Raw genomic sequence first — 26,096 nt, forward strand, 5'->3', positions numbered from 1 at the left:
ACCAAAAGCAGTAGCTCAAGTTTCTGTTAAACTAAGTGAAATGAAGAAAGGGGAGAGAACTGTCATTGACTGCATACATACTTAACGCCAGGTATTGGACAAAATATTTTGTATGTGTCAACTGATTAGATCCTTAAAATAATAACCATTTTATAAATGAAGAGCCTAAGATCACAGGTTTAATTAGTATGTCCCTGACCTCACAGCTAGAAGATTTCTAGGATCAGAATTAATGTCAATATGCTTCCAAGGCTCAGTCTCTACTCCAAAATGATTAAAAATACAAGTTAAAATCATGTAGGGTTTGGGGTTTGTGTGTTTTCTAGTATGTAAACGAACAACGAAAACTACAAAACAAGGAAGCAAAATACAGACCACCTAAGAGTAAAAGCATAGAGTAAAAAAGAGATGAAAACTTAAAAATTTAATAAAACTAATATCCTCAATGAAGTATATACTTAACGTGATATCAACAACAGAAGCTACTATTCTGGCTATCATATATACAGTAATTTAACAATGCCAATTAAAAGAATAAAGTAAAACCAGCAGTCCTCAAATAAATTCTTAACTATATTCTACTGCCAATGAAAAACAAAACTAATGAAATAGAACTAGTTTAAAGTCCACTTCTGCTCTCCGAGTTAATCAAATGGCGAAGGAGTTACAGTATGTGAATATTAGCAAAATGCAATTCACAATTATTTCTTCTTTCCTCTTTCTTTAAACCTTCACTATAAAGCCTGCCACAATTTCCTTTCTCTTTAAGCGATGGAGATTATTTTCTATTCTTTCTTCTATGTGTACTATTCTTTCTTCAATGGTAAATTTCTTCTTTTACTCTCTGAAAAGATCTTCTACTATTCTTACTATTTTCTTTCTATATTCTCATGCCACTCTTGCTATAAATCTTTTTAAACCGTATGTTAACACTTTTGATTAATCATTATGTTTCTTGAAGTTAAAACAGTTTTTCTTTTCCTGTTATCTAAATCATAAAACAGAAATATCTATTTAAAATTTTTCAGAGCAACATACTGACAGGTTTCAGTAGAGTACAGCATAACTCCCATTTGCGAGAAGTTGGTCTAGCCTCCTAAGATGAAATAAATGGCCCCGTAACAATTTTCAGAGTTTACACAAAATGAGTATCACTGTATACAAATGGAACCGTTCACTTTAGAGAGATTGGGGAGTATTTTCCCCACGTTTAAGCTGAAGCATTTGTACTATACCAAATAGCATAGTATATTTAAGTACTCCCATTAAAGTAATACAGCATCTACATGACTATGTGTATAATACATGTACGTAGCTTTTATAAACTTTATAATCACCATAATTTTTCACAGCAGCAGACCAGTCTACTTTTTATCAATACGATGAATATACTATTAAAAAGAAACTTAGGATAGCAACATATTCTTAGAGATAGATATCTAAAGCCATATGCCAAAACCCAAAGTGGATGTCATTATATTCTCTTTTTTAGAAATGTAAACACAACAGGAGCTATTAGACACCTAAACTCTTAGAATTACCTTCAGGAAATTTTATAGACCCAAATCCAGAAGAAATATGTGGTTTAAGTAAATTCTATTAGCAGTTTTTCCATTAAAATTAATGAACCATGTGGCTGCAATAAATTGAAAATGGTTGGAAGCCATAGTTTTAGACTTCCCTGAGTGTGTTAATTCTTATAACTGAATATGTCTGTTTTGAGACCCTAATAGCTGTGCCTATAAAGTCGTTTCAAGAGAAACAACAATTCTTGCGGAGTATATGGATAGCCAAGGTGGGCCTCACTCTCACCCGTGTGTGAAGACCTTGTTTACTTGCATATGAGCTGTGACTTGGGTTGAGGGCATATGCTATGTTTCTATCTTATAAGTGAATCTGATGCCCCTTATGATCTGGTAGTTTTGAGTCAAAGTGCGTAGTTGGAAATATGATGAGGTAGAAGGTCATCCTTGTTACCAGGCAACAGTGCTCATGGATTAAAAACATGAACCTGATAAATAAATTATGTGTTGTCTAGTTTTTCTCTGTAGCATGCAATGCTGTTTGATAGCATCTGACCCACAGCAGAACTTCTTCCAAAATTGGAGTCAATCCTCTCAAACCCTGCTGTTACTTTACCAACTCAGTTTATGTAATATTCTAAATCCTTTGTTGTCATTCAACAGTCTTCACAGCATCTTCACCAGGAGCAGATTCCATCTCAAGAAACCACTTCCTCTGCTAAACCAAAAGAAGCAAGACCTCATCCCTTCAAGTTTTATTATGAGACTGCAACAATTCAGTCACATCTTCAGGCTCTTCTTCTAATTCTACTTCTCTTGCTTCTTCCACCACATCTGCAGTGCCTTCTTCCACTCAAGTTTTAAAACCTCAAAGTCATCCATGAGGGTTGGAATCAACTTCTTCCAAATTCCTATGAATGCTGATATTTTGACCTTTTCCCATGTAAACTATGTTGTAAACAAATGTGCTGTGTGTCATCCAGGTTGTCTTGTTCTATTTATAAAGCACGGGCATAATTCTGAAGGGCCTTAGGATTTTCAGAATGGTAAATGAACACTAGCTTGCACTTAAGGTCACCAGCTTCCACTTAAAGTCACCAGCTGCATTAGCCCCTAAAAACAGAGTCAGCCTGTCCTTTGAAGCTCTGAAGCCAAGGCAATGACTTTTCCTCTTTAGCAATGTAAGTCCTCGATGGTATCTCTCCCAATAGAAGGCTGTTTGGTCTACAGTGAAAATCTGTTGTTTAGTGTCGCCACCTTCATGAATTATCTGAGCTAGATCTTCTGGATAACTTGCTGCAGCTTCTACATTAGCACGTGCTGCTTCACCTTGCACTTATTTATGTTACTGAAAAGGCTTCTTTCCTTCAACCTCATGAACCAACCTCTGCTAACTTCAAACTTTTCTTCAGCAGCTTCCTCACCTCTCTCAGCCTTCACAGAATTGAAGAGAGTTAAGGCCATGCTCTGGACTAGGCCTTGGCTTGGAGGAATGTTGTAGCTGATTTGATCTTCTCTCCAGACCACTACAACTTCCTCCATATCAACAATAAGACATTTTCACTTTCTTATCATGTCTGTGCTCACTGGAGTAGCACTTTTCACTTCCTTCAAGAACTTTTCCTTTGCATTCACAACTTGGCTAAGTAGTTCAAGAGGACTAGATTCCATCCTATCTCGGCTTTCAACATCCCTTCCTCACTAAGTTTAATTATTTCTAGCTTTTGATTTAAAGTGAGAGAGCTGTGACTCTTTCTTTCACTTGAAGACTTAGAGGCCATTGTAGGGTTATTACCTGGCCTGATTTCAATATTGTTTTCAATACTGTTGTGTCTCAGGGATTAGGGAGGCCAGAGGAGAGGGAGAGAGATGGGGGAATGGCCTGTCGGTGGAGCTGTCAGGACACACACGACATTTAACGATTAAGTCTGCCATCTCATATGAGCGTGGTTCATGGTGCCCCAAAATGATTACAATAGTAACAAATACCACTGATCACAGATTACTATGACAAATATGATGATAATGAAAAAGTCCGAAATGCTGCAAGGATTACCGAAGTGTGACAGAGAGACAGAAAGTGAGCAAATGCTGTTGAAATAACTGTGCTAACACACTTGCTTGATGCAGGGTTGCCACAAATCTTCAATTTGTGAAAAATGCATTTTTCTAAAAAGTGCAATAAAAACAACATAGGCCTGTATATGTGAATGTATGTGTGTGTATTGCCACTTCATATTCACAATCTCTCCTCTGTGCATGTATCATTAAAATTCTATAGATAAGTAAACAGGTACTTGAAAAGCTTATTAACTTGGCCAATGTCACAGAGCGATTAATTGTGAAGCTGAGATTCACAACTAAGTCTATAAAATTCTTACTTTAAGACTTTCTAGGTAAATGAAACAGCATATAAAAAGGTATAGGGGACTATCTTGGTGGCACAGTGGTTAAGAATCCACCTGCCAATGCAGGGGACACAGGTTCAAGCCCTGGTCTGGGAAGATTCCACATGCCGCAGAGCAACTAAGCTCATGCACCACAACTACTGAGCCTGCATGCCACAACTACTGAAGCCCACGCGCCCTAGAGCCCGTGCTCCACAACAAGAGAAGCCACCACGATGAGAAGCCTGCACACTGCAATGAAGAGTAGCTCCTGCTCGCCACAATTAGAGAAAGCCCATGGAGCAAAAAATAAATAAATTTATTTAAAAAAAAAAAAGGTATAGAATCATGGATTCACATAATGCATTTAGGGAACAGCAAGTTCTTCAGCATAATTGAAAAGTAAAAAGCTCAAAAGAAATATGGTTATTACAGAGGCCCCAATCAACTAACTGTAACAAAATGAAAAAAAAAAAAAAACTTTTGAGAGATAGCCTCTTCCACCGGAGGGCAGACAGCAGAAGCAAGAAGAACTACAATCCTGCAGCCTGTGGAACAAAAACCACATTCACAGAAAGAAAGACAAGATGAAAAGGCAGAGGGCTATGTACCAGATGAAGAAACAAGATAAAACCCCAGAAAAACAACTAAATGAAGTGGAGATAGGCAACCTTCCAGAAAAAGAATTCAGAATAATGATAGTGAAGATGATCCAGGACCTCGGAAAAACAATGGAGGCAAAGATCAAGAAGATGCAAGAAATGTTTAACAAAGACCTGGAAGAATTAAAGAACAAACAAACAGAGATGAACAATCCAATAATTGAAATGAAAACTACACTACAAGGAATCAACAACAGAATAACTGAGGCAGAAAAATGGATAAGTGACCTGGAAGACAGAATGGTGGAATTCACTGCTGTGGAACAGAATAAAGAAAAAAGAATGAAAAGAAATGAACACAGCCTAAGAGACCTCTGGGACAACATTAAACGCAACAACATTAGCATTATAGGGGTCCCAGAAGGAGAAGAGAGAGAAAAAGGACCAGAGAAAATATTTGAAGAGATTATAGTTGAAAACTTCCCTAACATGGGAAAGGAAATACCCACCCTAGTCCAGAAAGCACAGCGAGTCCCATACAGGAAAAACCCAAGGAGAAGCACACCGAGACACACAGTAATCAAACTGGCAAAAATTAAAGACAAACAAAAATTATTGAAAGCAGCAAGGCAAAAACGACAAATAACATACAAGGGAACTCCCATAAGGTTAACAGCTGATTTCTCAGCAGAAACTCTACAAGCCAGAAGGGAGTGTCATGATACACTTAAAGTAATGAAAGGGAAGAACGTACAACCAAGGTTACTCTACCCAGCAAGGATCTCATTCAGACTCGATGGAGAAATCAAAAGCTTTACAGACAAGCAAAAGCTAAGAGAATTCAGCACCACCAAACCAGCTCTACAACAAATGCTAAAGGAACTTCTCTAGGCAGGAAACACAAGAGAAGTAAAGGACCTACAAAAACAAACCCAAAACAATTAAGAAAATGGTCATAGGAACATACATATCGATAATTACCTTAAACATGAATGGATTAAATGGTCCAATCAAAAGACACAGGCTCGCTGAATGGATACAAATACAAGACCCATAAATATGCTGTCTGCAAGAGACCCACTTCAGACCTAGGGACACATACAGACTGAAAGTGAGGGGTTGGAAAAAGACATTCCATGCAAATAGAAATCAAAAGAAAGCTGGAGTAGCAATACTCATATCAGATAAAATAGACTTTAAAATAAAGAACATTACAAGAGACAAGGAAGGACACTACATGATGATCAAGGGATCAATCCAAGAAGAAGATATAACAATTATAAATATATATGCACCCAACATAGGAGCACCTCAATGCATAAGGCAACTGCTAACAGCTATAAAAGAGGAAATCAAGAGTAACACAATAACAGTGGGGGACTTTAACACCTCACTTACACCAATGGACAGATCAGCTAAAATGAAAATAAATAATAAAACAGAAGCTTTAAATGACATAATAGACCAGATAGAGTTAATTGATATTTATAGGACATTCCATCCAAAAACAGCAGATTACACTTTCTTCTCAAGTGCGCATGGAGCATTCTCCAGGATAGATCACATCTTGGGTCACAAATCAAGCCTCAGTAAATTTAAGAAAATTGAAATCGTATCAAACATCTTTTCTGACCACAACGCTATGAGATGAGAAATAAATTACAGGGAAAAAAACGTAAAAAACACAAACACATGGAGGCTAAACAATACATTACTAAACAACCAAGAGATGGCTGAAGAAATCAAAGAGGAAATCAAAAACTACCTAGAGACAAATAACAATGAAAACACGACGATCCAAAACCTATGGGATGCAGCAAATGCAGTTCTAAGAGGGAAGTTTATAGCAATACAAGCCTACCTCAAGAAACAAGAAAAGTATCAAATAAACAATCTAACCTTGTACCTAAAGGAAGTAGAGAAAGAAGAACAAACAAAACCCAAAGTTAGCAGAAGGAAAGAAATCATAAAGATCAGAGCAGAAATAAATGAAATAGAAACGAAGAAAACAATAGCAAAGATCAATAAAACTAAAAGTTGGTTCTTTGAGAAGATAAACAAAATTGATAAACCATTAGCCAAACTCATCAAGAAAAAGAGGGAGAAGACTCAAATCAATAAAATTAGAAATGAAAAAGGAGAAGTTACAACAGAGACTGCAGAAATACAAAGGATCATGAGAGACTACTACAAGCAACTCTATGCCAATAAAATGGACAACCTGGAAGAAATGGACAAATTCTTAGAAAGGTATAACCTTCCAAGACTGAACCAGGAAGAAACAGAAAATATGAACAGACCAATCACAAGAACTGAAATTGAAACTGTGATTAAAAATCTTCCAACAAACAAAAGTCCAGGACCAGATGGCTTCACAGGTGAATTCTATCAAACATTTAGAGAAGAGCTAACACCCATCCTTCTCAAACTCTTCCAAAAAACTGCAGAGGAAGGAACACTCCCAAACACATTCTATGAGGCCACCATCACCCTGATACCAAAACTAGACAAAGATACTACAAAAAAAGAAAGTTACAGACCAGTATCACTGATGAACATAGATGCAAAAATCCTCAACAAAATACTAGCAAACAGAATCCAACAACACATTAAAAGGATCATACACCATGATTTATCCCAGGGATGCAAGGATTCTTCAATATACACAAATCAATCAATGTGCTATACCATATTAACAAATTGAAGGATAAAAACCATATGATCATCTCAATAGATGCAGAAAAAGACTTTTGAATAGCATAATTATATCTGGCTTGTGCACATGAATGAATGGTGATTTTATTAAGTGAGAAAAAAAAATAGAAGGGTGCAGCTTTGAAGAAGTAAAAGGGGAGATAGGTTATGTTACAGACATGCCAACTTTAAGGTACATATGGAGCCAGCAAGGTCAGATAGACCAGTTGAAAATATAAGTCTGAAGCTCTAAAGAAGGGCAAGAGTAAAGGCACAAACTTGGATATCCTCACTTAAAAGGTTTCATCAGTGAAAAAACGAAAAAGTCAAGGATAAAACCCTAGAAAACAATTTTTAGGAGGAAGGGAGAGAAAAGATAATAATAAAGTAAAGAAGCCAAGAGGAAGGTTTAGAGAAGTAGGAAAGAACCTGGGGTACACAACACCATAACCATCAACCTTAAAGAGAATACTTAACAGAAAAATCCACAGAGAAAACAAAACTAATTAACAGAAAAGAAAGGTCACTTCCACATTTGGCAGGAATTGAGGGGGTTGAAAAAGTGATTGAGGAAAACTCAGTGGAGAAAAAGATATTTAAACCAGGCCTTGAAGGGAGGGTGTGATTTGAACCTGCAGAGATGGAGAGGAATGTTTCAGCTGGAAAGCCAAACTAGAACAAAGAACTGAGGTAGCAATACATTGGGAAAATGTGCTGAGAAGAGCAAATAATTTCTGTTTTACTGGACCACTGGTATGTCAAGGGTGACAGTGAGTGAAAAGTCAACATAGTCAGGCCATTACCAGATAATGGACCTTGAAAGTGAGACAAAAGAACTTAGGGGTTTTGAATGCCACTATATAAAAACTTCTGGAAACCATGTATAAGATGAATTATAAGAGAAAGGGGACAGTTAAGACAATATTTATAATAGCTCAGATGAGATGTTGTATAAATCTGAGCTAGTTTGATAGAAGTGAAAACGGCAAAGAGGCTGATGCGTTAACCAGAAGAATTTGGCCAATAGCACTGACCAATGCAGTTGTGCTCAGCTTTTGCTGAAGTTAAATAACTGGATTAACGAAAAGGCAATGTCATTTCAAGACAAAGCTAAAATAAAGAGCATCTGTCATACCAGAAACAGATTACTCCATTAAAAAAAATCTCCAACTTAACTGACATGGTATATATAGTACTTGTGATGAATATTAGAAATTCCCTTTATCATAGTAAGTCATTTATAAATCTCTAAAATTTTCAATTATTATGAAGAAAGTGAGTTTGCGGCTTCTTCTTATAAAAATATAGTTGAACATAAGGCTTTTTTAGTTCCAAAACATTTATTAATGTTAATGTATACTTTACATGGTCTTACATAGAAATGTTTATATTACTTACCAAATCTGTACATATATCAGTATATGCTATGAGCTTATAAAATATGGCTTCAATTAGCCTTTAGGAAAACTAATAGCATATCTTTGAAAGTCAATTTCCTGTAAATCTTAGCAAATAAGTAAAATATAATTATAACATTAAAATCTAAAAACAAAAAGCTGAAATTTCTCTAAATTACACATGCAATAACTATATATTAAGCTATAAAAATATACATAAAAACTTCAACAGACAAATGCAGGAAAGTTTATAGTATGGACTCTTATGTAAGATTCTTTTTAATCTACAAAGAAGTCTTAGCTAATATTTTCAATAAGCAAAACAATGAAGAGCTTTTCTAAACCAAATTTGACCAAACTTCTATACTTCCTTCTAAAAACACTGCCCTTCTATGAAAACTTTAAAATCCAGTTGCCCCAAGAAGACTGATTCAGGCTCAAAAACCTAAGAGATGGACTTAGCACTCTAAGTAAAGCAAAAATTACAGTCTATCCCTCAGCCCAGCTGTTTACCACTTTATGAGCTACACAAAGAACTATACAAATGTGTACAAGAGAAACATGAAAATGTGAACTATTTTCCAGAGGTAAAAAAATCATATATTCATATCCATCGCATCAAGAGAAAGAAGATACTAGTTATTTTCATAATACACTTGTTAAGTATGATTGCCTATTTAAGTTTACTTTAACCATAAGAGAACCTAGGAAACAAGTATATCTCTTTGGTTTACACCCAATGAATCCAAAATGACGTCAGGTTTAAACTCTAAACAGTACCTTTTTGACCAATAACAATACATTCTCTTTCTAAAGAAATGTAACTCAAAGATTGTAAGAATCATATATCTATATATATATAGATATGCATATATAAAATATTCAATTAATATAAAGATACCAAATGTTCTTAAATAATCAAGGGATATAGATTTATGATTTCTATAGTTCATGGATCTAAGAAAAAAAATTTAATACAAGCACATTTGACATCATCATATTTAATTAGGCCATAGCAAATATATTACAGTGATGATACAAGACTGAAATACATTAAAATATACAAATGTACACACTAATTGTTAGAATCTAGCCCATTTGCTTAATTTTTCATGTCAATATTTTTCTTTTACTTTCAGTGAAATTAGCAAAGACCAGGCATCAAGAAGTAGAATACATGGGTAAAGAATTTTTTATTAAAAAAATCCTGGAACTACTGTTCCAGTAGTATATGATGAATATACTATTAAAAAGAAACTTAGGATAGCAACATATTCTTAGAGATATATATCTAAAGCCATATGCCAAAACCCAAAGTGGATGCCATTATATTCTCTTTTTTAGAAATTTAAACACAGCAGGAGCTATCAGGAGGGAGGGGAGGGAGGGAAGAAGGGAGGGAGGGAGGAGAGGAAGGTAGGAGGGGAGGGAGGGAGGGAGGAAGCAGGGAAGGGAGGGAGGGAGGAGGGAAGGAAGAAAGGAAGGAAGAAGGGAAGAGAAAGAGAAAGGAAGGAAGAAAGAAAACTGAAATTATAAACAATGGATAGGTTTTGTATCAGTTTAGACAATGATGAAGAAAAGCATAGTGAAATGAAAAGTACATCTGTAATTAATCAGACTAAAGGACAGTCAAAATGTGAAAAAGAGGTTAACAGCCACAGAGACAGAGTTTTAAAAAATTACCATTTATCTAATTTTAGAGTTCCAGAAGAAGAGAAAAGAGAAAATGGAACAAAACTAATATCAGAAGAGATAGGGCTTCGCTGCTGGCACAGTGGTTAAGAATACACCTGCCAGTGCAGGGGACATGGGTTTGAGCCCTGGTCCCACATGACACGGAGCAACTAAGCCCATGCACAACTACTGAGCCTGTGCTCTAGAGCCCGCGAGCCACAACTACTGAGTCCACATGCCACAACTACTGAAGCCCACAGGCCTAGAGCCCGTGCTCCACAACCATAGAAGCCACCACAATGAGAAGCCCACGCACCACAACGAAGAGTAGCCCCCGCTCTCCGCAACTAGAGAAAAGCCAGTGTGTAGCAACGAAGACCCACCACAGCCAAAAATAAAATTAATTAATTAAAAAGAAAATTTTTTAATGAAGAAAAAAAGAAAGAGCTAATGGCTAATAATTTTCCAGAAGTGACGGAATTTTCCATAAGTGATTTGCTGCACTTCTTGAATCTGTAGCTTATCATGCTTCTTAAATCCATGGATTCAACCCATACATTCAAAAAGCCCATCACATTCTAAGCAAGGTAAATAAAAAGATATCCATACCTGCTACATCACGGTGAAACTACAAACACGAATTACAAAGAATAAGTAAATCATAAAGGTAACCAGAAAGAAAAGACCAATTACCCTCAAAGGAGCAGTAATTAATGGAACCAACTAACCTCTCAACAACAATTATAGAAATTAGAAGACAGAGGAGTAATAATCACATCGTGCAGAGGAAAAAAAATGACTGTCAACTCAGAAACATCTAGGTGAAACTATCCAACAAGGACAGGGACAAGCATTTTCAAACAAGAATATACTGAGAGTTTGCCAACAGTGAGTCTCTCTCTGGAAAATTCTCAACGATGCACCTCAAGCATAAGGAAAATGATTTGTGATGGAGAGTCTAAGTTACAAGAAGAAATAAAGAAAAAATGGTAAATATGCAGGTAAATCCAATATACTTCATCTACGTAAAACACTAATAACAACAACGCCTTGTAGAGTTGAATATATATTAAATATATAAATATATATGCAGATTCTGAGTATATATGTAAAAAATACTAGAAAAAAATAGCAGAATAACAAGAAGAAATCATTGAGGTTCAAATGTCTCACAGTTTTTTGTACTTTTCAAGAGGAGGATAAAGATACTCATTTGTTTAAGGCTTTAATAAGTTAAGAATGCATGTTAAAATTTCCAAGGAAATTACCCAAAGAAGAGAAGCAGAGTATGTAACTTCCAAACTGGTAGAGCATGAGAAAAAAAGAAACAAGAAAATCAATTCAAAAAAAGTAAAAAAGAAAAAAGAAACACAAAATGGCAGTACAAATAGAAAGCCAAAATTGGAATAGTAGGAAAAAGAAATGTACATCAGTAATTACATTAAAATATAAAGTACTAAATATTCCAATTCAAAGACAAGGACTATCAGGCTGGATGAACAAACAAAATGTATCTTTATGCTCTTTACGAATGACATATCTAAAAAACATAAGTATACAAAGAGACTGAAAAACATGAATGGAAAAAGAAATGCCAGTTGAATTCTAATCAAAATAAAGCTGCAGTATTTATTATCAGACAAAATGGATTTGGGGCACAAACTAATTCTACAGATATAAAGAGATGACCACATAATAATAAAAAGTTCAATATACCAAAAAGATATTATAAATATGAATATACCTAGTTACAGAATCTCAAAATAGAAAAAGTGAAAAGTTACAGAGCTTCAACAAGAAGTTTATAAATCCACCAACACAAAGAGACTGCAACATTCCTACAAATTAATATTTAGATAAACTATCATATAGTGTACTCTGCAGTTGTTGAATACAGTATCTACATAGTATCTACCAGAGCAGCAGTGCTTCTCAAACTTTAATGTTCATAAGCATTAATTAACTGGGGATCTTGTTAAAACACACACTCTGTCACAGTAGGTCAGGAATGCAGCCTGAGATTCTGTATTTTTAACAAGCACCTGGGGGATATCAATGCTGCTCATCCTCAGATAGCATTATGCCACAGAGCAAGTCTCATCAAATCACGAAGAATTCGTATTAAACTACTTTCTCCAGCAACAAAGCAATCAAGAAACAATAGCTAGAAAAAAACCCATGCTTAGAAATTAAATACTCTTAAATTAACTCAAGGAATAATCCAGACTCCAAATCAGAAAATATAAGTGGAGGATTTTTTTTAAAAAATCAAAACTGGCATGATGCAGCTAAAGTAATAAACAGAGGGGAAATTATATCCTTGAATCCTTATATTTGAAAAGAAAGGTTAAAATTAAAGAGATAGGCATCAACAGTTTTTTGTTTTGTTTTGTTTTGTTTTTTGGGGCGGTACGCGGGTCTCTCACTGTTGTGGCCTCTCCCGTTGCAGAGCACAGGCTCCGGACGCGCAGGCTCAGCGGCCATGGCTCACGGGCCCAGCCGCTCCACGGCATGTGGGATCTGCCCGGACCGGGGAACAAACCTGTGTCCCCTGCAGCGGCAGGCAGACTCTCAACCACTGCACCACCAGGAAAGACCCAACATTTTTTTTTAATTAGGAAAAATACAAAAATAAACCCAACAAAATAGAGCAAAGAGAATAACAATCATGAAAGAGATTTTAATAAATCAGGAAATAAACATAAAATTAAGAATGTTGACATTCCCAAAAATTAGTATTTGGAAATGTTCTCTCCATCTCCCTCTTCTCTGCTGCAAAGCTTTCAGCTCTTTCAGATAAGCCTGCCTCCCTATTATAGGCTTTTTTTTTGCGGGGGGGGGCCTGTTGACCCCTATTTGGACTCAGACAGTGGTCTGATATACTTCCCAGCTATAATGCAGTGTCCACGTCACTCTCTGTTTCTACTATCCTGATACCCTGTATCTACCCTTAAAAAAGATATCTTAGTTATAATTAAATAATTATCTGTAATTATTTAATTTCTGTGCACCTTACAAGCTTGCAAGACTCGTGAAGGCAGGTATCTTGTATGTCGAGAGTTTAACTAAGCTACTCCACCATATTGCTGCCTCGACACCCATTTTGTTTGGCCGAGTGGCCTGCAGAGACCTTAAACTGCCACTAGCCCTCTTGGGCAAGCACACTCCCTAGATAACTGCCCACAGAGTCACAAGCAAATTTAAGTTCTTAATATGACTTCTCCAACAGCCCTTGTGATGGGCAGTCTCCCCCACCCCCCAGGGCCTTTTCTTTTTGTACCCCTTTGATAAGACCCCCATGGAGTTTACTATCCCCTGTCGTTTGGTATGAACCGCCCAATCCAGACTTAGCCCTGGAAACCCTGAAACCTCCACCTTGGGACCCTAATAAAAGCATAGGCCCTGGATTCTTTCACACCCTCTGTCTGCACTCTATCTTGACCTTCTGATGTGGCCCCACAAGGCATGCCATGTACTTCCTCCAGGACCTGTGGGTAATAAACTTCTTCATTTCAGTTTCTCTTGCCGTCTGTTGCTGAATGCAACTCATCATGAGGCAGCCTGTGCTCTACTTGACAAATGTTAATTTAACAAATTCATAGCATAGTCTATCCTGTTTGTTTTCCATTGTTCCCCCTGGACTTGGTACACAATAAATACTTATTGAATGGGGGCGGGGGGGACACAACCAAAAGGAAGTAGAAAGTAAATAGTCTCATGCCCTGACTTCAAACAAAATGGCTGGTAACCAAATGAGAATCTAATCTATCTTTAAAAATTTAGGAGAAATGAAATTCTTAAATTTCATCAAACATTCCATCAAAACAAAGTATATGTGTTTAGATCATAAGACCAAGGATTAAAATACTATAGAATGTTCCTTTAGGAACCTAACAGGTTGATAAAATCAATAACTGTTTATTCACTAGACAAATGAACAATTCTATCAGCAAAAATTTTCTTTTGTTTTACTTGCTGTATGTTCATAACTGTCAAGGGAATAGTTGAAGAAGAAAATAACAGTTTATTTAGCTGGGTAAAGGGTTTCATAATAACCAAACTGCATGTGAAATTTTATTACAATATTTTGTCAGCTCTGTGATGTCTGACAAATTAAATTAAAATTTCTATCCAAATTAGCTGAATCACCTTTTACCCACTTTCCTTTATTTTGACCTCAGACGTGATAGATACAAAATAATCAAAACCTTCATGTCAGGCAGACAAACTTTCTATAGCATTAAGATTAGGTAAAAATATCACTATGTATTTACAGTTCTAAAATATATTCCTAAGCATCTTTCTGTTCTAATTTCTAAGTACTTTAAGCAATCTCTGTTTCATTTACCCTAAAATTATTTGGCCATTATTAAAGGTACATTATCCAAAACAATCTATCTGAGGAGGTCCACAACAAAATTAGTCTTTATCACATTCAATTCAAGAAAACAAACCTCAAAAGATTTTTCAATTATAATTTAAATGAAGGAAATTTTTTTCACAATGAAAGTATTAAAAATAATTGGATCCTCACCTCAGCAATGCTTTAATTAGAAAGAAAAATTAACAAATATGGGCTGTATCACATAAATTAATTGTGGAAATCAGAGTGGGATTAATACTTTGATAAGACACAATAATGATGCCCAAATCATGCACAATTTTTTAACTGCAATGAGTTTCTACGACTTATTCAAGATAATATCCTAATAACAGGCACAACCTGTAGTTCTCAATGTAGAGAATAATACAAATATTCAGGGAAACATTATAATAACAGGTCAAAATTACAATCTCTAAAATTATAGTCAAATAATGTTTTATACTTTGATATTCAGGAATCCACAAGAATGAAAAAATCCCAAACACTTCTAAACTTTAAAATCAAATTCCACAAATAGCCAACATTTACTAAGTATTCACTGTAGCCCAGCCCTCTGGGTGCCACTTAAAGAAAGGGGCTAAGAGAGCTCAGAGTGGGAAAAAACTCCCACTCTGAGCTTCTAAATGAAGTCATTTAGAAAAGACATGATAGTGGCTTTGACTGGAGTAGTAACTAGGGAAGCAGAGAGAAGTGAAAAGATCCCCAAGTTTAGTTAAACTTAGAACCTACAGTATTTGCTGATGGGTGGGTTGTGGATCAGAAAACCACAACGAGGGAACAGGAACAGAGAAGGAACAGAAGTTTCAAAAATCTCAGGAAATCATGGTACTCCCTAAAGAGGAAGGACCAGAAACTCAACGTCTACAGAACAGAATAGCACAGAGAGTTGGAGACTCTATTCCAGAACATCAAACACCCAAACTTCAAAAAGAAGGAAGAAGTGCTCGAAAACAACCTGAGTGAGCACAAAGTACGCATATTAGCAATAGTGTTCATGAGAGACAACAGTCCAGAGACATCGAGCCAAGTGTACAGCAGGGCACATCTGGCAGAACCTCTGGTTATGCTGGTCCTATTGTCCTGTCAGTGTCATGTTCCCATGGGCCCCTGAATCCTCAGTTTGGCCATTTGAGAATTCCCACAGTAGAAGATTTTACTGTTTCCAGCTGGAGCTAGGCCTAGGAGTCTAAAACAAGAATCTCAGAGGTAAAGCTGTAAAGGGGGAGAGGGACATAGGCAGCTCTGTTAGCTTCAGGTCTGGCCTTTGCCTCTGACCTCCATTCAGAGAATTTAAGTCAGAAATTTTTCCTGGTCACATACTGCACCATTCATCCACAGTTCCCTGATCTGAAGTCTACTTCCCACTCTTTACCCCATGCCATCCTGAGTGAACAAACAGGGTGACGATGACTTCTGCCCTTTGGCAGATTCAGGCATGGGGCTCGCTATGAACTGGTCTTAAGCCTAGCTCGCTGACCAAAACACGGAGCCCTCATCCTCGTGAAGAACAAGAATCCCATGACTCCAAAGGGATGCTGACACTCTAGACATCAGATTTTAGACTAGGACCTGAATTACAGAACAGTTTGTCAACTGAGACCTCTTACTGATCCTTTAAAGATATTGTGAGAACAGTATATATGTTCATGAGATTCCTTCGTGTTTTTATGTGCAGTGGTAGTTTGTTAATTTTCCAGGTGTATGGTATTCTATTATATAAATATACCCCAAAATATTAAACTTTCTACTTTTGATTGACATTTGGGTTGTTTCTAGTTTAGGCTATTATAAACAATGTTCCAATAAACATTATTTGACACATTAAAAAATACAATATGACAACTAAAGAGTATTTCAACCTACCATGCTGATTTGCTCATAGTCAGCTAAAGATTTTATTTTCAACATACTCATAAAATTAGCATCACCTTCAATGTCACCAACATTGTCTTATGTGTGACCATATTAATATAAAATATGACATTATTTAGAGTTAGAGAACATGTTTGTCCTGTGCTCATTTTAGTAAAATTAATAAATGAACTATTTGTTAATTTTAACTGATCTTTCCATTAAGTCACAGGAACAATATACTAACTATTATCATCTAAATTAAAATAGCTTCACAGAAAATACATACAAAAATATTCCCTGTAGGGTTACTTGTAACAGCAAAAAACCGGGAGTAAAATAACTAGTTACATGAATAATGATACATCCATGCAAAAGAGTGCTATGCAACCAGTAAAATGAATCTGGAAGATCTAGAAGTACTCCTGTAGCAACATCTACTAGGGTGGGGAAAAAGCAAGAGGCGTTAGCATGTATATACAGTATACTATGATTTGTGTAAAAAGAAGAGGAGGATACATTCACATTTTTATATGCCTGGAAGAAATCTGGAGGGTTACAAAAGAAAATGAAAACAAGTTTTATCAGGGGAGTAGGACTAGTGGACTAGGGGAATGGGACTAGGGGACTAGGATAAAAGAGAAATGTTCACTGTATACCTTTAATATTATTTCCCTTTTCTTTCACGCCTTTTGTACTACATGTGAGTATGTCTGCCTGGCTGTCAGAAACAATAAAAAGTATATTTTCTGAGGCCAAAGAAGCATAATTCAGAAGGGCAGCGATACAGAAATTTATATATTGTTATAAGAACATTTGACAATGACTTACACTGTTACTGAGCAAGACAGAGCCTAAGTTTTTGGTGGTGGTGGTGGTGTTGGCTAACTCAGCACTGTGATCATCAAGAATCAGAGCACTACCTTCATCTTATAGAAAAAAGATTCACGGCCAAGACTTCATCATTTTTAATAATGTGCAAAAATCTCTACAAAGCTCTATTTTAAAAATTTGTACCTGTATTCTATAATATTCTAAAAATCAAACCATTGTCTTTTTAATAAGCAAGTTCAGAATCAGATAAAAGAGACAGACTGTACCATAAAACACCAGAAAAAAATGAGTTTAAACAGTAATTGATAATAATTAAAATACATAGAAAAGGACCAAGTTTCTCTTCAGTTCTACAGTTCTTCACAGTAACATTTGTGTTCTATGTTTACAGCTATGTTTTTAGACTAAGTGTAATTTATTAGATTAGTACTGTGTCAGTTTGACCATGCAGTTAAAATGAGGTACCATGATTCACCTAGTGGAAGCTACTCATATTACAGACATTGTAATCAGAAAAAATTTTACAAATAAACTTGGAACTCAAAATCTGGAAGAATGCTTAGATATCGTCTAGCCCTTCAATTTACAGATTAAATAATTGAATTTCAGAGAAGTTACACAGTTAGTTGAAGGCGAAAAGCAGAACTCCTCATTCCATAGCCAGAGATATTTGACTGTAAACCACATTACAAACCTAATCTTCAAAGTCATAATAAATATCACTAACATATTTCCTATTATATGCATTAATGAAGACAGAAATTGTCATAAATTACTGAAAACCCACATAAGGACTGATACTTACATGTACAGCCATAACTCACAGCTTTATAGAAGTTACCGTCTTAGTCATCATTTATAAAAACTGGCTCCAGAAAAAATAAAGGTGAGTTAAAAATCTGGGAGGTAAGAAAAAAATACAAGAAGTAGCAAAAGCAGCTATCTGGCAATCTTCCATTCAAATACCCAGTGTGACAATATTACAAAATTATTAGACTACAATGGAAATCCAGTTTATGTCCTGGCAAAAAATGTCCAATGTGGATACAAAGTAGAAGCGACAAAAGTTTTCAAACATTACCTATACTGCCTATTATAATACAGTATGTGAATATGGAGTAAGTCACCTTCAAATTTTACCTCAAATATAGATCAGACCAATGAATTCAGTTAAGGTTTACCACCCCTATGTGCAAACCACAGATTAATCTGAAAAAAAAAAAAAATCACAATTTTTTCTCAAACAAAAATGTGTGGACTCAGGTTCTGAGCTCTTATAGATGTGTAACAGATTCTACTGGAAAAACAGGGTTAGCAAGGAGAGTAATGGGATATTAACAAAATGGCCGGTTTGTTGTCCTAGGTTTTCCTGGCCAGGAGAATGGAGAATGGAAAAACTGAACCATGAAATCAAAAAGGCATCTGTCTTCCAGGTTTCTCTCTGCCAATGTCTTGAGAAAAATGTTTGAACTTTCCTGTTGGCTTTGTATGCAAATAGCTCCAGATGCAAAGTGAACCACATCTAAGTTATTTGGTTCAACATCTGCTGGTCCAGTTCCCATTATCCCTTCTAAAGGGTCGGCTTGTGAAAAGACAGTTTAGTTTGCCCTCTATATAAGCTGTTTTGAAGGAGCTAATTTGGATTAAAGTATCTATCTGGACCACTTGTTTTTCCCTTTGATGGTCAATGCAGTCTAATGTGGTCTGTGTAGTGCTGCAAGGAACTTAGAAACATATTGGAAAGGACAATATTCAAGGTTTTGCCTCCCACCTCGCCTTCTAGGCAATTTATATTTATACAGTTTAAAGTAAAAAGTGAACAGTCATTTGCCTCTAAAACAGCACCACCCACACTGTACACAATGGCAACATGACAACACTTTCTGACCTAATATACTTTTCATGCAACCTCTATCACAGATTTCAAACTAAAGTTATTGATAAAAGCACTTGCTAGTATTAACATTACATTTCAGGAGACACCTTGTCATTTGAGATGACACATTTCATACAGTATCACAAAAGTAGCATAAGTTGGTCCACAGCACATGGCACTTAGTGTCTGATACACAGTATATTTTCAAACATGTGATAAATGAGTGAATTAGTGAATGAACAAACAAGCAAATAATTAATTTAAATAAATATCATGGATTCTGAAACTTTGAGTCTGCTGCAATCAGAAAACATAATCAAAAATGTACTAAAGCCAAACTAAGACTAACAGTCTAATGTTCTTAGAACTTGTAAGGTCAAGTAAAGATAGAGTCCTTCCTTCAAAAGGGTATGGTAGGAAAGATAACTTGCACTGGAAGGTAAAAGTGGAGAAAAAGGAAGAAATGAGAATATCTATCTATCTATTTATGTCTACATTCTGATATATATATATATACATTTGCATTTGTATGTATATAAACATGTGTATATCAGAAGACAGACATTCATTTCGAAAAGTTAGTTTCCTAAAAGGCAGAGTATTACCAGTCTTATAAAAATTTACAAAAGATAGTTAATTGTTTGAGAATGATTTTGAAAAAACAAGAGATTTCTTAGCCAAAAAAAAATTTTTTTCTAAAAAATATAGTTCTATAAGAAGCAAGTTCAAAAACTTCCTGATATCTCATGCTATGAAAAATCTGGAATGATTTTTCTTTGGGAAAAATGTTTAGAAGAATAATATTTTAAAAAGGAGGTAAAAGAACTGGATACTATTATTGCTGCTTCTAGACTCCTAATATTTTGAACTAAAACTTAGTCTAACTTCTGCTGTCCTCTACTGTTATCTGCCTATACACTGTAGGACCAGGGAAAAAATTAGAAAAAAATAGCAAAATAGCTGTTCTCTCTTTCTGAGAATCTGTGACTACTCTTACTAACCATTATCCCCAGGTTATTTGTCTGAATTGGGAATGACCAGGAAAGTTAACTGAGCCCAAGAGGAAATAGCTTCTTAGCCATCTTTGAATAATTATCTAAGATTTCCAAGATTACTATAATTTTTAAAGAAAGCTTAAGTTTGCCTTCCTCTAACTTGTGATTAAAAAACTATTTAAATACCCTCAAAGAATTAAAATAAGCAAAAAGAGTTACTTGAAAGTAAATCTGCTCTATTAATTATCAAGAAACAATTACTGATTAGCAAGGCACAATGCTATACTTAGGTACTTTTGATTAAAAAATGTTTAAAACATGGTCTCTGCCCTCCAAGGCTTAGACTAAAGTAGACATTCAGAGATGGAAGTCATACTGATAAAATCATATCTTTAAAAATACAAATTAGTACACCAATGTTCATAGCAGCATTATTTACAATGGCCAAAGGAAGCAACCCAAGTGTCCACGGACAAATGAACAGATAAAGAAAATGTGGTCTGTACGTACAATATTATTCAGGCTAGGAAAGGCAGGAAATTCCGACACATGCTACAACGTGGATGAAGCTTGAGAATATCATGCTAAGTAAAATAAACCAATCACAAAAAGAAAAATACTGGATGATTCTATTTATATGAGCTATCCAGAGTAGTCAAATTCATAGAGGTAGAAAGTAGAATGATAGTTGCCAGGGACTGAGGGGAGGGGGAATTGGATAGTTATTGTTTAATGGCTACAGAGTTTCAGTTTTACAAATGAAAAAGTTCTAGAGATTAGTTGCACAACAATGTGAATATAATTAAAAATACTGAATTGTACACTTAAAACTGATTAATATGGTGGGGGGGCGGGATATATGGGAGATTGGGATTGACTATATATAAAATACTATACATATAATACATATATTTATATACTATATATAAAATACTCTATCATATATAAAATAGATAACTAATAAGGACCTACAGTATAGCACAGAGAACTCTATTCAATACTGTGTAATGACCTATATGGGAAAAGAATCTAAAAAGGAGTGGATATGTGGATATGTATAACTGACTCACTTAGCTGTACAGCAGAAACTAATATAACATTGTAAATAAACTGTACTCCAATAAAAAAATTAATAAAAAACTAATTAATATGGTAAATTTTATGTTATACGTATTTTACCACAATTTTAAACAAATACAAATTGGCATAAGCTAAGTGCCAAGCAAATGGTGCAGAAAAAAATGATACAGTAGCTCAGAAGGAGGAGTAATTATGAGATATGGAACAAACAGTGAAAACACTATGTTTTTTCTTAAAGGAAAAAATAAGACTCAATTAAGCAGACAGGAGTTGAGGGAAGGTGTGACAACCAGAAGCAATGGCAAACAGATAGGAACAGACATCATCTAGAAACAATGTAGATCACAGTTTGGCTCACAGGGTTCCAACAATAGCCATGGAGACAAGCTAGAGGGTAAGGCTATGAAATAGGGAGGAAAATGACTGAGGCAATTCTTCTCATTGAGTAGCTTTCACTGAAATGAAATAATAATCATCACACTTTTATTGAGAGTAAAGGCAAGAGGAAAAAAGGAGATTCATAATTTCGTATTCATTCATCACTTACATTCTCCAACTCCTTTGATAAAGGAAGTGTAGAGACACATATCATAAGTTAGATGCCACACCTCTGATGAGGGAGGGGCCTAGAGATAATAATTTGTGTAAAGAACCAACCTGAGTGTTTCACTTATTCTGACTGGCAATTTTTTAATTTCATTATCAGCATTGAATATAATCTGGTATTTTAAAAGTTCCCATTACATAAATGATGCTAATATTACAGAAAAATGCACGTCCCAAGGTACCTCAATTCATTAACAGTATTGAAGGCTAAAAACAGACATTCTGAGAGACAAATTATCCCAGTTGCTATTATGAAATCATCCTCCAACTAACCACCAGCCCTAAAGCAGGATAATCACGAGGCACACTAAGCCACTACACTCCGTACTTAACACAATCTTTTATCCTAACCCCAAGAATGAACATTTCTATTCTCCCCAAAGCACTTTAAAAATTTAAACCAAATGTTTCTGAATAATCTTCTTGGATTTTATGCTGTGGTAAAATTTGGTTAATAGTCATCTCTTAAAAATATTTTTCATATAGATTACAGACAGCTAGAGTATAGGTAGCAAAACAGACAAAAGGAGAATACTAGTCTTCTTAAACTGGAAAGAATCTGCTTTAGATCTCTTAAAGAGTTCCTATCTTTTCTGGATTTAGTGCGGAAATGATTAAATTGTTACGCTAATCAGCTTGTGCACATCACTCTTATCTAAACAATTTCAAAATACCTGAATCAGAGGCAGAATCCAGCAGCCAGAGGAAGACAAACTATATTCAACAAAGGAGAAAGATTGCTTTCGTTGAGCAATCACCTAACATGCCACTAACTTCAGCTCTTGGCCAGATTTGTTTTCCTTCACTTCTGCAAGTCACTGAGGAAGTCCAAAAAGAGTACTTTCTTCAGGTCTGATGTGTGTGTATGTGTGTGTACACTAGAGGGGTTATTCTTTAATTCTAGTTCATTAGGCTTTGAGGACTTGACGTACAAATAGACAGATATATAGAGATGTGACATATAATAATAAGTTGCTCACAATATACAATACTTTAATACATTGCCACAATAACTATAGAAAAACAAACACTCCTCCTGCTTTCATGCAAAGTAAAGAAGTCCAATCTGGCTTCAACTTCTACTCTGCTGAAACCATTTCCTTCAATGACATTTAGGACTGTCTGTGGGTTTTTCTCAGTCTCAAATCTCACTGACCTCCCTACAGCCTTTGACATCAGCGACCATGACTTCTTTGAAATGTTCTACTCCTTATGTCTGTGTTGCACTAGCCCCTACTCTCCTTATCTCTCAAGTCTCTGGTCTCTTTTTCTTCCTCCTGTTCTCTAACTATGGACATCCAAATTCCTCTACTTAAGGCTATTCTCTCTACATGTTGTTTCCCCCAGTGATCTCCTACAACTTCAACTGTCATATCAATGGAAAAACTCCCAAACGGAGAACTCCAGCCCACCTTTCTCTGAACTCTAGGTACTTTAAATAGTCATGTCTAAGACAAATTCATTAAGGCCTCATACTGCCCCAAACCAACTCCTTTAAATTCTCTGTTTCTGTTCATGGTAATACCATCCTTCCAGAACCGAGGCTCGTAACCTTAAAAATCAATTTTGATTCCTCCTTCACCCTCACAGCCAGTCAGTCAGATAGTCCTGCTGATGCTTTTTTCAAAAAACAAAGTTACTGAAAATAAACAAGAAAGTATTTCATTTTTATTTCATGATAGAACATGAAAGTATAAATTTCACTCCTAAACACAGTGATCTGTATCAAACTCCAAAACTTTTTATAAACTGTCATTTCATCATCTGTATGACAGGAATAATGCAGTTGCCCTACCTACAATAAACGAAACATAATAGCACACTGAAAATCCTAAACCATCATATAAATATCACTATCTCAAGTCTTCCTATCCACTCCCATTGTCACCCTAGTCTAGTCATTTATTCAGATACTTATTCACTCATTCATGTATTCATTCGTTTTTCTTTATTCTTTCTACAAAATTTACTGAGGGCCAACTACAAGCCAGGCACTATGTTCAGCATTTAAGACATAACAATCGGAAAAACAGACATGGTACCTTACAAAACTTAGTCTAACACGAAAGCCAGAAAATAGGTGCACATAGATGTGAGAAGGCTCTCTGGGAAGGCTTCCCAGAAAAAGAAACATTAAAGTAAGAAACGACACATAAAACAAACATGAGTTTATATGATAAGGGAGTGGAAGAGAGTGGCAGTGGGAAGCAAGGTGAGCAATTCTTGGCAAAGGAAACAACACATACAAAGCCTTCAAACAAGAATGAGCATCCTAATGGTGCCATCCTCTTTCCCACATCTACACCTTTATTCCAAGCATTTTTCTCCTTTCAGAATCTTTCCCCATTCCAATCTCTGCCTATTGAAATTATATGCATCCTTCAAAGCCCAGATCAATGATATATACGCAGCTTCAAGGACAGTACTTGACTCACACCAGGCATGAAGTAACATTTGCTAAACGAATGGATGACAAAATCATCATTCTTCCCAAATCACAAATCTGCTTCATATTACAAATATGTATGTGCCTGCCCTTGAAGTAAAGGACATGTCCCCACAGTGTCTCATGCATAATAAGTGTTGGAAAAATATTTGTAGAATGAATAACTCTAATAATCTAAGATGAGGCAGAGCTGTTGAAGAATGGTATTTTCATCTTCGACTCCTGACTTCACAATGATTGAGCAGAACAAAAAGAAAATGCTAAGTATTATTTAGACAGAATTATATTAATACTGAACATTAGGTCTTCCATAAAATACCTCCCAATAATGGAATTTATTTTTGTATTTAATTTCCTGGATGGCTTAATTCTTAATACTTTTGAATGATTTTCCTGTAGAAAAACTTCTAAATTTAAATACTGTTGGGGATGACAAATCATTTTTATAATATTTTTAGAATATTAAGGAGTCTTTAATTAATGAAATGGACACTCTAAAAAAATTAGTTGGCACCTCACCTTATTAAAACAAAGACAAATTTGGAAATGTCAATTGTACTTTAATTTTATTTAATGTTCATGATATCTTTTTTGGAATCATGCCTCAAGCCACCATTGCAGAATTTTTTACTCAATCCATAATTTGTTATGGAAAAAACTATGTTAAATTTGGGGCATTCCATTTTTCAGATCAAAGAAGGCAAAGTGAAAAGGTAGGAAAGGGGCTTTCAAAAGAAAGGCAAAAATGCTGAATAAGAAAAAAATATTCCTAGTTACTCTATAGTAGTACCTGTAGGAAAAGCAGCCCAAGGAATGGCAGGAGATGTAGTTTGGGTTTCACCATTTCCACCATCAAAAATCTCTGCAGCCTACAAAACAAATGCAAAATTATTTTAGAAAATCTGAAAAGTATAAATGCTATTTAAGCAATCAAGCCTCCCAATTCTGCAAATGTAATACTCTGTAATACCCCACACATTTTCAAATTTCCTCTGAATACTCAATTGCTTTTCAGTCTTCACTGCTACCACCCCCCACTACTAGAGACTACCCCCAGTGTTTGTGCTCTATATCTTTGAGTAAAACTCTTCCTTCCTTTCTCAAATACACCTCCTGCCAATGAAATTTAATTTCATATACCCTTAATCACATTTTCATTTGTGAACTTTATATCTAAGTATTCTAAACTAACTACCACAGCGTTTACCTATGTAAATAAGAAAAATACACCATTTTTCTTCAAAAGTCTAGAGACTAAATCTTTTTCATTAATTATCACAAGACCAAAAAGAGATCAACCTAAAGAAACAGGATTCATCCATATCCTTGAATAATCTACCAGCTGAACTTACTAGCATTCAACATTTAGAGAATTCCTAAAGCTGACATTTAAATTAAAGCCTCCTATTAAACAGTTTTAAAACTATGAGGCAGTCAATTACTGCATGTTGAGTTTGTGGGTAACAGTGCAGAGTTTTCTCTCTCTTAAGTGTTCAGGTCACAGCAAAATTATCATTGAAAAAAAGAGCCAGAATTTCAACTTGGATTCTGCATTGAGTTGTCAGCCAAGGAGAAGTCAATTGGGGCAATCTGCCACAGGAGCTAAGTGACGTAGAATACAGTAGCTACTCTCCACAAACTATGACAAATAAACATGGTTTATATACCCAAGGATAGAGACCTTCCATATTTCTATAACAGTATACAGAAAGAAAGAACCCTAACAACCGTAATTAAATTGGAATGG

General features: G+C 35.4%; 1 protein-coding gene across 19 annotated transcripts in view; it reads right to left on the bottom strand.

Annotated features, from left to right (window-relative positions):
• Positions 1 to 26,096, bottom strand: part of CCDC91 (coiled-coil domain containing 91) — a 406,785-nt gene that overhangs the window by 290,570 nt on the left and 90,119 nt on the right. For all 19 annotated transcript variants that reach the window (XR_003437762.1, XM_027129339.1, XM_027129348.1 and 16 more), the window contains exon 3: positions 25,140 to 25,218. Coding sequence is in view for 17 of the 19 variants with exons in the window: in XM_027129339.1 (XP_026985140.1) it covers positions 25,140 to 25,218 (79 nt within the window). In the remaining 2 variants the exon portion in view is untranslated. The remainder of the gene's footprint in view (positions 1 to 25,139; positions 25,219 to 26,096) is intronic.

The sequence above is a fragment of the Aethalodelphis obliquidens genome, unplaced genomic scaffold, assembly GCF_003676395.1.
Source record: "Aethalodelphis obliquidens isolate GAN/ISIS:26980383/991018 unplaced genomic scaffold, ASM367639v1 scaffold36, whole genome shotgun sequence".
Taxonomy (NCBI): domain Eukaryota; kingdom Metazoa; phylum Chordata; class Mammalia; order Artiodactyla; family Delphinidae; genus Aethalodelphis; species Aethalodelphis obliquidens.